The sequence below is a fragment of the Lepisosteus platostomus genome, chromosome 7 (genome assembly GCF_059453375.1).
Source record: "Lepisosteus platostomus isolate fLepPlt1 chromosome 7, fLepPlt1.hap1, whole genome shotgun sequence".
Classification (NCBI taxonomy): domain Eukaryota; kingdom Metazoa; phylum Chordata; class Actinopteri; order Semionotiformes; family Lepisosteidae; genus Lepisosteus; species Lepisosteus platostomus.
The window spans coordinates 8151555-8166580 of NC_142617.1; the positions used below are offsets into that span (position 1 = coordinate 8151555).

A 15026-nucleotide genomic window follows, 5' to 3' on the forward strand; every position below is an offset into this window, starting at 1 on the left:
CCAGAGTTCCATTTTTACTTTTGTGAAGGGAGGTCTGTCATCCCATAAAAATTAAAATTAAAATTAAATCAACCTTGTTGTAATTCACAACTGATTACTGCTGATTTTCTACCCAATCTGAATTGTTTTGGCTTTTCTCAGTAAATCACCTTCCCAGCATTTAAACATGGACATTCAGAATATTTTAGTTTTCTGGCATTCAAATATCCAGTCTTCAAGCATTTCAACTGGGGAACTCTGGCCATAAATCTGTTTTACTAGATCTGACATTCCATCCACCTCCTATTAAGATTTAACAGATTATGACCTCCAGTAGACTGCATGTATTGAATTCATCTAATTTTGCAGAGAATATCACAAAAACTCAATTTAATGTAGCTTAGCCTGTTTAGATTGATGAATCTTCACAGTATTCTCTGTATGTCTGCCTGTCTAATGGATCTGATAGCTCAGATTAAACCTACTGCCCGTGTACAGGACCTTATTTCTAAACCCTTGTCACTCAGTTCTACCATAAGACCATGTTCGTACAGGTTTAAAGTGCTGCTTTTAAAAAAATGGCCAGGATCCCCCAAGACTTGCATTTAAGAAGTTCTGTGAAACTTTTCAGCCAGGGTTTAGAGAGAGACATTGCATTGAAACTGTCCTTGTGAAGGTAGTTAACAATTTGTAAATGGCTTCTAACTCTGGATCAGTTATCACCAGTGAATGTCCTTCCCTTCACTGGGAAGTTCCCTTCCCTCCTAATTTGTAAGTCTCAGGTGTTTAAAATCTGATTTTGTTACATCCACAGAGATCTGTGCTGGGACCTTTACCTTTTAGTATTTACACAGACAGTACTGACCACTTGGTCTGACTATTCACCATCAGAAATTTGGGCTGCACTGCTTTCTCAATGATGCTTACTTAGAACCCTTGCTTTACATATCTAACAGAAATATTAACACCAGTCTTTAATTAATCAATATTATACAATTGTAATGCTTTATCTAATAGGGTGCTTTGTAATCAGATGTTTTTAATTGAGCTTCAGTATGTCTAGAATTCAGTGGTCCTTGTGCTAACTAAAGATGCTCTGTATCTTTGTTGTACACAAGGTACTGAATGATCTCACACCAAGTTATCTTATGTACTGTATTACTGAATGAGAACCAAATAGCATTTGAGCAAAGGTGTGCTGGTTCTGACCTATTGTAATACATTCTTGTGTGCAGCACCAGGTCTGTGGAATTAATGCACTAATCTATTGTAGACTATGCAATTGGGCTTTTTTCAGCTTCTTTTTTCTTCAGTTGTTTATTGTGCTGTGTTATTGTGGAGCCCTATTAATTTCCTGAAAAGCTCACACAAAATTGTATTATTAGCATAAGCATCTACTGAATCGTATTTACCACCTCTGAATACAACTTTATAATAAGATTTAAAAATTCACTTGGGTGTTATGGTAAATGAAAGATCATAATTCTGAGAGATAATCTAAAAGATGAAAATGACTTTACCCTCCTGAGAACAGGTAAAGCCTTCAGATTTTTGCATTTTTTGAGGGGCCAAATTATAGTTTACCGAAGCAAATTGGTAATTGAATCAATGCATAATGCAGAGCAGGTCAATGCAAGATCAGATGGCTTGCTCAGAGGAGCTGAGAAATTACATACATGCCCTTTCTGAGTCTGTCTTTAGGGCATCATAAAAAACGAAGCTGTAATTTTGATCTCATAATATCCTTTGTGTTTACCAGACGGTAGCATTGTCATGTTTTGGTTGTACTGAAAGAGAAGAGTTTGTTTGCCACTGGAGATAAAGTCTGTAGGGGCCACCACAAGGCCTTAACAATCCCATAGAGCTTTGCCTGCTTAATATCCCAGCAGAAGTCACATTTTTGACGAGATTTTTTAGATTTAACACAGATGTTATTAAATTGAGCTTTTCATTAAAAGCTATCTGTGTTGGGTTACGAGGCAGACAGGGACTAAAATGGTATTTCCCTTGAGTTAAAATCTGTTTTAGTTTTGTTTTTGTTTTTGTGCTCATTGTTTGTCTTTTCCACATGCACTCTTCAGACAGGACTAGAATAGTTTCTTTATTTCTGGCTGTGTATTTGTCCTGTATATTGCATTTCATGCTAATAACTGCTCAGAAAACCTGATGTTTTATTCATCTGACAAAAGTCTGAGAAAAGCTGTTTGAGGTGCAGTAGACTTACAACTTGTAGGATGCTGCAAGGTGCCCAGTCCACAGCATTCCTTGCTGACAATTGTCTGTAGTTCTTAATAGTATCTGAGCAATTGGGCGAGTTCTGGTGGGACAAGTCGGTCAGCAGGGATTCTTGGCTTGGTGCTGAAAGATAGCGCTTGGCTAGGATATGTATTCTGGAATTGTGGTGTGGAAAAAAGCTGACAGCTTCGCTGTGCACACCTCAAAGGGCTTCTGTCTAGTCTTTTCATCTTTCTCTTACTGATGCAAGGTGGTAACGATGACTCAGGCAGAGTGACAATTTTGAAAATCTAAAATGGGGCATAAAAAGGCTGCACCAGCTTTAGAAAACCCTCTCCTTTCTAATAAATTGCACATTCCTCCTTACTGGGGAAGTGTGATTTATAATAAAGTGTCAGTCAAGTGCTACTTGTAAAGCAAGACATATTTAAGAACATCTGCTCATAATTCAATCCTTTATGGTGTTTGAGAAATATTTAATAAATCTTCTCCAGCATCAGGAGAATAGTGAGGTGAAAGATGTGTTGCCTATGGAGAGAACATCTTTGACTTTGTATGCTGTTGCAGGGGTTGCTTCATGTAAATGAATAAGGTAAATGAATAAAGCCTGAGGATTTCAAATGAGGAGCAGTTAAAGGTGCTATTAGCTTGGGATGGGGGAACAGATGTGGATGTTACTGATGGTTATCCTTGCAGATATTAACTGCAGAGATCTAACTGTCACTAGGAAAATAACCTTCATCTAAAGTGAACTACACCTCTGTGTGGCATTATGTGGTGAAAAAAGGTGCTTTCCAGATGGGGTGAGTGCTGGCCTTGTTGGTATGTGCTGTTCATTAAAGCAAAAGCAAGTCATTACTGTAAGTATGGAATAACCATAATTTTAATAGATTCTGTATTCGCAGTGACAGCTCAATTACAAGGAGCTGTAAAGGCTTGTTCAACAAGTACCAGTGTACCAAATAGTACCTATTACATTGTTTTAGCAGAGGTATTGAATTTGCGGTCAATTATGTTCCAGGCAATGCATGATGTATTAAGCAGCACAGGTTCATTCCTGTCATTCTGTTGACTCAGGTGTTCTGTGCATACTTAAAAAGGTTTATTTTTTATACTTCTATATACACAGACATGTTATGAAGCCCTTTTTAAACGTTTCATGGTTGAATGCTTTGAAAGAAACCCAAAGACCCATGAAAGCTAAGCAAGCTTATCAGAGACAAAGGCGAATGTTTTTTTTAGTGTTTCCTAAATGGAGAGAATATGAATTTCCTGTTCCTTGCAGAACTGATGCTTATTTACTTCTGTTTCAAATTACTGATACTAAACTATATTGGATTTCTAATGTGATGCTTATCTTTATAAAGTATAATCAAAGTTGAAAGATGGAGACTAAATAGTGACAACAGTGAATTAAAAATAGGTCTTGGAACAAGAAAGTAAGAAATACCCCATTATGAAAAGCATTTAGAATATAAATCATTCTTGTTCACATTGAAAATTTACAACAGGTGCAATTACATGCAATTTTAATCATGCAGTACTATAAGTCTTAAAGCTCATTTGGAGTGAGAAGAGTTAGAATAATCCTCTTTAAGTTTCTGTTTGTGCAATTTAACACTGGTTTAACATTTTTTATCCAACATGTTATAATCATCTGTGAGTCTGTTGAAGGTACTTACTGATATATATTTACTTTGAATATATCTTAAATAAAAAACACTATATAAAATGTGTAGATTCACTATATGAGTGTAGATTATGATCCATGCCCTGGCAGTGCTACAAGAATTGCCCTGACAGAGATGAAAGGGCTACATTCAATGCTGGTCATTTTAAGCTGTTTTCTTGCAACAATTGTCAACTATAAAATTATGTCACAGGAAGCAGACTGATGTTCTTTCATAGTATTTGTCATACTTGACATACAGTATTTGTCATACTTGTTTCTTGTTGAATGAAAGTGCACAGAAGTCTGTTTGACTGTTATAAACAGCTATGCGTAGTTACCTGCATTTTTTTCATCAGACAAGGTATGTAGTGTCAAGGCGATCATTTTAGTGAAATGTGCTTTACAGAATAAATGCTAAATCAATGAAGGATAGAGATTAATATTAGAAAAGACTGCAGGAATCCGTAGTCATCAATAGTCTGAACACGTCCATAGGTGACTGCTGCCTCTCCAATCTCTGGATGGTTATCAAAATGGTCTGCAATAGTTGAGTCTAATTATTAAGTAGGATGAATTACTGAACAGCCTGTGCGGATCCACTTGCCCAGCTCATTAATGGCAGTGATGAGTGACTGTTTTCAGTCTGAACCAAAGAGCACTTTTAGAAACCTAGCTGTTCTTACCAGTGTAGCTGAACAGCTACAGTGGGCTGAACACTAGAGACTTTGGGGCATTTTTTCTGGGACATAATCAGTTTTATTTAAGCTTGGGTCTCTCAAAAAATTAGATCTTTAAGATGTACATGTTCCACTCTATTTTCCAATTTAAGTACCTGTCCTGGCAGCAACATTTTAACTAACATGGTCTAGAGCCTTTTAAAAAATCCAAGCCAACTTTAATAATGAGAATGTGATGGAAAGTAATTTATTTTCAGGGAACAATCTCATAAGTTAATTAAATGGTTCTGGTAATTTCTCCTATGAGTTTCATGTACGCTACATCTCTCTACCACAACTGTTCATGAGAATAGGCTAATTTGGGTGACTGCAAGAGGGAATGGTTATTATGTTGATGCCCAATGAAATTGTTTGAATTGCCTTATGAACATAATATTTACTGACATAAGGTGAGTGCGTACAGGTGTTTTAGGTTTATTAAATTTGCACAAAATTTACAACCTGCTGCTCATTTCAAATCAATTTCTCTCTTTCATGATAAATTGAGTGTAGACCCATTGAATTGGAAGCAGGTGCTGAGTGCTCTGTTTTCTGTCTTCAGGTCTGTCAGCGGATACCGAAAATGCTCCAATGCCAACATCCCAATCCCAAAGGATACAATAACACAGTGCCTGGAAGTCATAAATCTGTACAATAATTAGTACCTTTATGAGCCAAACTGTAATGGCTTTTAAATGACGAGAAGATAATAAATATGAAGTGTGGAGAGATACTAAGGTCTCTTTTTGAGAATTTGGCATAATACACAGTACCAGAATTAAGACAAAAATGAACCATTTCTACATACAGTAGTTACACTATCAATTTCTTCAACTTCTTGATATTTTGGGAGATGTTAAGGAAAATATTAATTTGAATATAAAGTTGAGATGTTGTAATAAAAACACATGATTAAAGATTAGTTTATTTTTTAGAGACACCTCATTTGGCAGGATACAAATTTATTAAAAGTAGATAATGTATACTTCATTACTCCCCAGTGTGCTCTTTGCAGTTGCGTTGCAAAGTTGGCCTAGCAGCATGGTAAATTTTAGTGCCTTTGGAATTATTCTCATATATATATATATGCATGGATATTTTGGCCAGTAGCGCAGTGTTGGAGACTTTGATTCTATTCAGAAACACACTTTATCTTTTCAAGCTTTATTACCTGGTAATAACCATAGCAGGCAGCTACGTGTCCACTCACCTAGCAGGCTACTGTTTGTAGCCGGGGTTACATTATCAGAACGTAAGCCTGCTCTACCTGTGCAATTTATGACCACTCCCATCTCAGATGGATCAGGCGACATAAAGTCTGCCCTGGGCTCAGTTATAGCATTCTGCACTGAGCCTAGCTTTTTCCCTAGTTCTCGAGTTCTGACTTCATCTATTGGACGTGCCTTAGTGCCTCTGAACTGTGAAGTTTTCGGCTATGAACCTTCCTTTGGTGTCTTCCTTTGGATACATTGTTGATTTCCTTTTGAGCCTTACACTGTGTCTCTCCAGCTTTGAGCTTCTCTTCAATCCAGACTTTGGACCTGGACGAGATTTAGTCTGCCTTTTACCGCACCTGGCTGTGCCCATTCTACCTAGTAGCTGGGTTCCGAATCACTGCTTTGAACCTTTTCGAGCAGTGGTATTACATTTTTCATGTAAATACCACTTTTCGAGCAGTGGTGTTTCGTGTTTGCAAGATTCTCTGTGAGATCATCTCTACAGAAATATACTTAGAGACATCAGAAAATGCAACAGATGAGCATTTGGAACCACTAGGTTTTGCTGAGCTTTTAATGCTCCTCAGTAGATTTCAAAATATTTCTGAACTCTGAGAAGAATTTACTGGCTAAAGCCTGTACAGAGGTCTTTGCTTATTAAGTGTGATATATCATGTATTTATTCTCCTATTAAGTTAAGATATACCCCCTCAAGTGTTCAATTTAGTTTGACAGATTTTTAAATTAAAACTGGTCAAAGACCATATTGTGAGCCCATCTAGCTTTAACAAACCTTTTCCCATTGTAATCCCATCTCAATGCCAATTAAGATGCTATTTCCCTGAAATTATCGCTGCAAATTGATATGAATACAGTTTTAGAACCATACAAATGTCATTTCTATGCTTTCTGCTGCCTCAAAGCTGAGTGTGCTAGATTTAATTGAAAATCTTGCAAAGGTGTTTTATTAAAATTGTGGAGCTATTAATATCACTTCTGTAGAAACATTAGTCATCATTTTGCCAGACTGAGCATCTTTATTTTAGCAAACTATCCATTTACGTGTAATCAGTACATGAAAATATCTGTAGAATTAGAGGTGTATCCGTGAATCGTGCAGAATTTCATCGAGATGTTGTGGTTCAGGGTTATAAATCACAGAAAATCTTAAACAATGATGCTGCACAAGGATTTATTTTGCTTCTATTACATAGTCCCAGCGGTTTGCTTAATTCATTTTTCCCCATATCAACATTTAGCTTCCTGTTTTTTGTTAAAAAATGTTAATATGCATATCATTCATTAAATAAAAGTAGAAACATTTCACCAACGTACAGTATGAATTTTGAGTTGTATTCATATAAGATCCAGGATAACTATAGTAATGTCTAAGCGATACTATATTCAAGTTTCGTTCTTCTATGGTATTTCTCTGTAGCCAGTGTCAGAAGAATATCAGAATGGGGAGGGATTTGGATACATTGTGGCTTTCAGAGCCAATGGGACTCGAGGCTGGAAAGAAAAAATGGTGACGTCAGCTGACTCCACCACTTTCAAATACCGTGATGAGACCTTCCCTCCATTAACCCCATTTGAAGTGAAGGTGGGAGTTTATAACAACAAAGGAGATGGGCCCTTCAGCAAAGTTGTCACTGTCTACTCTGCAGAAGGAGGTATGTGCTTTGATTGACTTTCTTTTCTTGACCATAGCAAGAGAATAGTCATGTATCATGGGTAATAAAAAAGATGCTAGAATTTGTTGCATTATGAAACATAATGTTAAGCAATTTAATCCTGCTATAATTATGTTTGCTCTCTGTCCCCAACACCTACCACTTTTGCATGCACAAACACACTTTACTTCATTTTGAACAGACTCGGTTAAGTTTATAAAATGATCGGATATGTGTAAATACAAATCCAGTGGCTGTGCCAGTGTAACAAAATTTCAAATGGGACTTTAATAATTCCCTTGCCAGCTTGATGTACAGTTGTTCTTGGAAACCTGAGACATTATTTTCATTAAAAGTTGATCACAGGAGGTTGACTCCTTCAAGCAAAAGCACTGACTCCATCACTGCCAGGCTGACACTCACCCATCCCCTGTGTTTGATGGGTGATGTACGGTATAATGCTTTCTAATGCAGAGCCCAGGGAAGCCCCCTCTGAAGTGAAGGCAGCCAGTGTGTCTTCCTCTGAGATCCAGGTAGCATGGAGGCCTCCTACTCCTGGTCCAGGAAGACCCCAAGGATATGAGGTAGTATGTGCAATAAAAATAAGAGAAGCTAGTTTCTGCATGTGAGTGTACTGAATTGTACAGTATCTGTGGGTTTTTGGTTTATAGGCTCCACGACTGTCAATGTAACATAAAAGTCAAAACCCTCTAAAGATCATGCTTGCTCAAGGATATTTACTATCTTTAGAAAATCAATCACTAAATGTGTTGTTGCGTTGTTTTCACACATCAAAAAATTCCCTGTGTTCTGCCAAATCTATTTGCAGATGCGGGATTCAGTTCTTCCATCAACACAGCCCCTGCTATAGGAGTGAAACTGTTTTTTTAATCCATTGACTTTTTCATTTTTTGAGCAAGTAATTGACTTTTTTGTTTGTTTTTGTTTTATTGAATTTTACATGTCTATAAATAATTAGCACTGACGTGGCTAGATTAAAGACATTTTTTTCACTAATGACTGCAAGGCTTCTCTAGTACTAGCTTATGTTTATACTGTATATAATATATTCAGCTGTGTGAAGTACTGTTTGGAAGTTAACTGGTGACAATGAATCGATCAAAGTGTTTCTGTCAGTCAGAAGTGAATATTCCCATGTGTGTTTTTGAAAGGTGAACTTCTGGAAGGATATGGAGCAGGAAGAATCAGGGGAAAAGCTGAAAACTCCTGGAAATGAGACGGCCATCTTATTAACTGGTTTAGAGGGAAACACCTTGTATCACATCACAGTGAAGGGCTACAACAACATCGGCCAAGGCCCTGCAAGCACTGCTGTTCGTGCAAAAACCAAGAAATCACGTATGTTGTTCAGTGACACAACACATTTTTTATAAACCTAGTGGATCGATTTTCAGTTTTTAGCTCAATCACTTCACATACGAGCCTGCAGAATGCAGAAAGTAAATTGTGAAAATCCCTAAATGCAAAGCACAAAAGTGACATTCTGAAATTCTGAACTTTAAGAGCATAGTCCTTCGTCCTTAATCAATTATCCACCTCAAACACTCCATCAAATAAAGAGAAATGCATCCATTGGTTTATTTTGCTTCTGTCATTTAGCTCCAAGTCAACCACCCAGCAATCTCATGTGGATTCAGGATGGAGATAATGTGTCCTTAGGATGGGAGCCTGTGAAATCACTTGATAATGAATCTGACGTCATGGGTTACAAGGTGAGTTTATTACCTTTAGAATACATTTTGTTACATTTAAAGTCTGGGACTTCACCAATGATGTTGAAGAGAGACAAAGACTCTGAGATATACTGTACTGTGCTGTTAAGATTGGTAGGAACCTAGTAGCTCTTTTTGACTTGTAAGTGACCGTTTTTGCAGTGCCATTTAATCTGGAAAATAGCAGACAATAATCAACATCTAGGGAAAGTAAACATTAGAGATTTTGAAAGAACATGTTTTCTTGCATGCCTGTTCTTGTTTTGTATAGTCATGGACGATGAAAACTTAATAGTGTTAACCTACCATCAATAACTCATTTGCATATACAGTACATAATGTTATGTACATTTCAAATAATGAGCAGATACTGCAGGTTTGTTAACATCGAGTTGTAACAATATTCTTCCTTGCCAAAATTAAATACTAAGAGCAAGCCAAAAGGGTAAAATATTTTAAAAACTTCATGGACTTGTATTTGAGTTGAGCAAAATTACAGCATCCCATAGCTCTCTATCCAGACGCTGATCAGGCCTGTGTCTCAATGTTGCTAGGATTGGGTTCATTCTTATAGAGCTCGTACTGACTTTAATGTTTTATTTCCTCACTTTATGTTTCATTTTGCTTGACAGCTCTGTTTTTAATATTTAATAAAATCCATTAATCCGCGAGTGTTGCATTTCTTTTCTGTATCAATGCATACTTTACTTTAGCCTTGAAAACGCGCTGAAGCTACTTTAGACATAATTTCTGAATGTCATTGCATGGCTTGTCATTAAACAGGAAGTTACTTACATTGGCATCGTTTGTGCAATTTGCATTGCAGGTCTTACTTCGTCAAGAGGGCAGGAGCCACAGTCAGGTGATAGAGACAAGCAGTCCCTCGGCTGTATTGTCTCTTACAGATGGTGGGACCTACATCATTGAGGTGCGAGCTTTCAGCGAAGGGGGAGAGAGCACAGCCAGCTCACAAATCAGAGTCCTCAAGTCCTCAGGTGAAAGGAGTTTGTCTCTTACTCATGACCTTTAATTGTACCGGTGATATTTACATCCTTTACCTTTATTGTCTGTAAACCTTTGTGTATGATATTTCATGCTGTATATAGCACTGGAAACTCACAGGTCCCTTTTCAACAGGTCTCACAGATGACAGGCTGTTCAAACATGCTACATGTCAACATCTGTGAAGAAAATCTTTCCCAAATACATTAATAATAGTCGTTACAGGAAAAAAAAATCACTTTCATTATTAAGCATGGATACAGGTTTTTTCTTCTTGAAAAAAATATATAGTATCCTTTCTTTCTGTGAATATTTCCAGTACTGAGCATATTTCAGATAAGGTTCTGAGAATTTGCAAATGACTGGTAACACTCAGCTTGATTCATGAAAAAAATCACAATATATGCTTTCTGTATGAGAAGAATATGCCTTTGATGCAATACCAATAATCCGTTTAAAAATATGTTACACCATGTATTGTAGGGCTAATGAAATGTTTACCAGCGTTTTTTGTAAATGTGGTACATACTGTAATAATTAAGTTACCACAGCTGTTACACAAACAAGTTTACCAGGACTTAATACTCTTTTAATTAGCACACTGGTGCACACCTACACTGTTCCACAGCTAATTAGGTTTGCCACTGGCCTTGAACGACAAGATGAATTATAAGTTTACCATCACAGTTACTGCAGAACTAACAGGCAATTTAGTAAAGTTATCACATTCAAAAGATTTTCCCAAAGCACTCGTTCATTTACATAGCTTGATAGACACAAAACATGAGTTTGTGCTGCACCAGATGATAGTTACAAGATTTTTGACAACAGAAAACTTTGCACATTTATTCAGACATCAGGAGTCATCTCCCGCAGCACAGTTATTGGGAAACAATATTTTCATTTCAGGAATCATCTACAAAGTGCAAGCATGGGAAAACACAGCAGTAACTTCCCAACAGACATTATCTTAAAGACATACCAGTAATTGGTATCAATGCATCAATGTACTGTATAATGCAGGCAAAGAAAATTGAAAAAAAAACTCATCAAATATAACCATAAAATATGTTACTGTGCCTAGGAATGCATTGATGTGCTCATTTTTAATATTTTAAACTCTAGGCAAAATAACACAAGTAAACTTTGAAAGTCCTGTAGCAACTGACATTATCAAAAAGGGTTTTAAGAATGTGACCTTTAAGCCATTTTAGGGTTATCACTATGGAAAGCATACTCATACACATGTACAGTACAGTATGTCAAATGACAAATGCTATTAAGTTCTATTTTTGTTATTTCTTTTCAACTAGACTGAGACATTTTTCTTTTCCTGTTTCCCCTCTTCAGGTGTCAGAGCTAAAAGCCACCAGAGATCCATTCACAGTCTATCAACATGCTCAGTGACAACAACATTACTCCTGGCTTTAGTGATCCCCTCTGCTCCATGGTGAGGTTGGACGACAAGCTCCTCAGATATTGCTGGAGCTGAACTTTTTATCTGAAAACAGGTGGTTTGCCTGGCCTTATCCCTTTGACAGACCCAGAGACATGGTGATTAGGACAGCTCATCCCAAAAAAAGGAAGGATTGAAAATATGCATTTTAATTTTTTAGTTTGTTCTGTTTTTCCAAGTCTTTCCAATATCACTATAGTATTGTATTGTACAGTGTGGGGAAAGAGTCATTCATTCCTTTAAGCCAGCTAACAGGGCTCCTGTGCCATGAACTTTGCCATCTACTGAATTTTAAAATATTCATCTAAACCTGAAGCTCTATGGTAAGTGGAGTGTTTACCATTTAAGCTATCGTGGCTGTTAAACTAGGGCTTCTTTTAAACTGGTTCTCTTTGTCAATTATTTCTATCACTTTCCCCTTAGCTGCTAATAAGAAAGAAGAAGCAAGAGGAGTACAGTAGAAATAAGTGCATTGTTTTCTTATGGACAAAAGTTTTTTATAGTATCAGAGTCTTACTATTTCAAGATCTGCTTTTTGTACTTTGTGTTACCTTTAGGAAAAGTGATGTGTGTATCGGCTATGTCAACGTTTTTGTTTTTCTATAGCCAACAATGATGCTAGGTGAAGACAGGGAGACTTGCTGTATGTACCAGATAGATAACAGGCTCTTACCTGTAGTGCCCAAATTAATTATTAGAAGATGACAAAATGACTCTGTGGCAACTCTAATGGTGATTAAAAAAACAATAAATGTGATGTATATTTTTAATGCATAATGGTCTGTCTGTTCATTAAAGTGAAACAGAAGGAAAACTGGAAAATAACAGTGTGATGACGTTTGCATTTTTTCGGTGACTCTGATGGCAATGAGCAATCCATTTCATTATTAAATTAGAGCTATATAAGTGAAAGGCATATGCAGGCCATGATCATTAAGTCTGATCTGCAGTTCAACCAATCACAACGTTGTTTCATCTGGTCTCTCGAGGCTGATGGTTTCGTTTTGAAATTGTGTCCTTTCCAGTGACCTGAATAATAAGATAAAAGCTGAGCTATTTTACTGGAATGCAAATTGCCAATAGTATTTTATTAGAGACTGTCTTGAAATGAAATATTGTCTCTATTGCTAAAATGTTGATATTGCATGAGGATATTACCAGTCATCATGGGAATACCATTTTTTTGCGATCAATAGCAACATCACTGTACTGACCGTCACTGTAATAACAAGCTTTGTGTTACTGAAGGTAACGGTGAGTATGAACTCAATGAAAGCACAGTATTCATCCATTTTATACTTCCCTTCTTTCTCTTAAGCAGCTGTGCTTTTATAGAAAACCTGGACTTTGCTTCATCCGGAGCCTTGCATGATGTAGTATTATGAGAATTAATAATGATTGTTCCTATGAATACGGAAACTGGTATTTTTCATTCTCATTGAGGGCGTTGCTGGGTTACCATTTGCTCTTTTCTTTTTTATGACTTTGGCCCAGAATATTCAGTTCCCTACCGAGATGAAGTCTAAATTAATTTGCAGCTAGTCTAATTAATGTCAATATGGAGGTGCTAAGTAACCCCAGAGTAGCTCGAGCATTGTCTCGCCTCAACAAAGCTCCATATGAGAAAATAAAAAATGACTTTCTTATTTGCCCCACATTTTAACTACCTCCCCAGGCATTACCCTTAAATATGGTATGGAAATTCTTTTGCTGCTCTTGTGCTTTTAGATGGGACTACCTTCTAATGCGTTTAATGGAAAAAACCAACCTGTGGTCTTCTTGTGCTGGAAGAAAACTTGCTTTCCTTATAAGTCCAGAGTCTAACAGTTAATCAGAGGACTGGAATATTTGGAAGTATATATAACCAGGGACACGATCACTTACTGCCAAGCACAAACATCTAATTTTGTTTTCAACTTTCATTCTGGTATAGATCATTGATTTCAGCACTATTTATCCAATCACAAGTGGTGAAGTTATTTGTGCATGTCGATATAGGTTCAGCTGAATTATGCTAAGAGGCAGTGCATCTTGCAATAGTACCTACTTGGTTCAGAAAGCCGGGAAATTCTGCTGTTGCTAAATGGAAAAAATGTCCTCTCCATTCATCATTGTACAGAATGAAATGTGTATCCATATTAAATAATGTATGGAGCATTAAGGGGTGTATCAAACAGCTGTAGTCCATTGTAAAAAAAAGGGTTGGTAGTCGTTGGCATTTTAATGCAAATCTTGTACCTTTGAACAGCAAGAAGTCGCAATGGTTACTGAAGAGCTGCAGGCAACAGGAATAAAGAAAAATACACATGCATGTATTACTGATCCATTATTTAAACATGCTTGATTTCTGACATATTCTGATTCTATTCTTGTTTAGCTGCTTGGACTGTGCAAGCAGAAAAGAACAACAAAATAGGAGTTGTGTACTCTGATACAGCACTTAACTTGATTTTTATATTTTTAGCTAAAATATAAAAATCTCTTTTTTTTAGCAATATATGCAATATGCTATTAATATTTTCCCTGTTTATATATGATAGTTTTTATATAGATTTTCACCTAGAGAATGGATTGTATTCCTTAATTCATACTTCATGTTAATGACACACATCACTAGTACTATTATAATGACTCACATGGGAACTTTACTGAATCTTGTGCATTGCTCAGTATGGAATTTCAATGTATTGTATTCGCAGCAATTTCTACAGATTTTGATATTGACCACCAGACATCTAGAAGATGTGGCGAATCGCTGTTGGATTGAAAGAAGAAAATCTGTTAAAATGTTTTTCTCACAGGATTGCAAAGTAAATTAATTTTGTAATATAGAATTATCCTTTTAGATATAATTATTATCTAAATAAATTGTTTTGTATATTTAATGTTGCTAAAAAGTATCATAGCTTTTCATTTAGTTTATCATTTAGCATTTAGTTAGGTTTTTGTTTTTTTTTTTTCTGTTCAGTCTCTCAGCTACAGTAACTTTGATGATTATGAATATTAGGATGCTCCTTGAGGTTTACCTTTTTCATTCGCAGTTTGCTTGCTTTTCTGGTTATGTGCTTTTAGCTTAACCAAATCTCAAACAAAAGTACAACATTCAACTTTCTTTTGTGATAAATCTACTACAGTTTCTGTGTGCGTTCAAATTCTACTTCTCATGAAGTATTACAGTATATCCTTACTCAACACACATGCAAAACCGCGTTATCTGTCTTCTTCCAAATCTTATAGAAATGGCAACTGTATGAGGAAGAGTAGTGATCGACAGCATCTATTGCTATCTTACGTTTGCTCCCTCTGACCTACACTGAATCCAGCTCTAGACTCATAGACATAC

General features: G+C 36.5%; 1 protein-coding gene across 5 annotated transcripts in view; it reads left to right on the forward strand.

Moving 5' to 3' along the window:
* cntn5 (contactin 5) overlaps positions 1–12508 on the forward strand; it is a 199297-nt gene extending 186789 nt beyond the window's left edge. For all 5 annotated transcript variants that reach the window (XM_088639030.1, XM_088639027.1, XM_088639029.1 and 2 more), the window contains 6 exons: positions 7258–7492; positions 7967–8076; positions 8665–8851; positions 9113–9225; positions 10052–10220; positions 11578–12508. In XM_088639030.1, the coding sequence (XP_088495156.1) occupies positions 7258–7492; positions 7967–8076; positions 8665–8851; positions 9113–9225; positions 10052–10220; positions 11578–11681 (918 nt within the window). In that variant the 3' untranslated portion in view covers positions 11682–12508. The remainder of the gene's footprint in view (positions 1–7257; positions 7493–7966; positions 8077–8664; positions 8852–9112; positions 9226–10051; positions 10221–11577) is intronic.
* The last annotated feature ends 2518 nt before the right edge of the window (positions 12509–15026 follow it).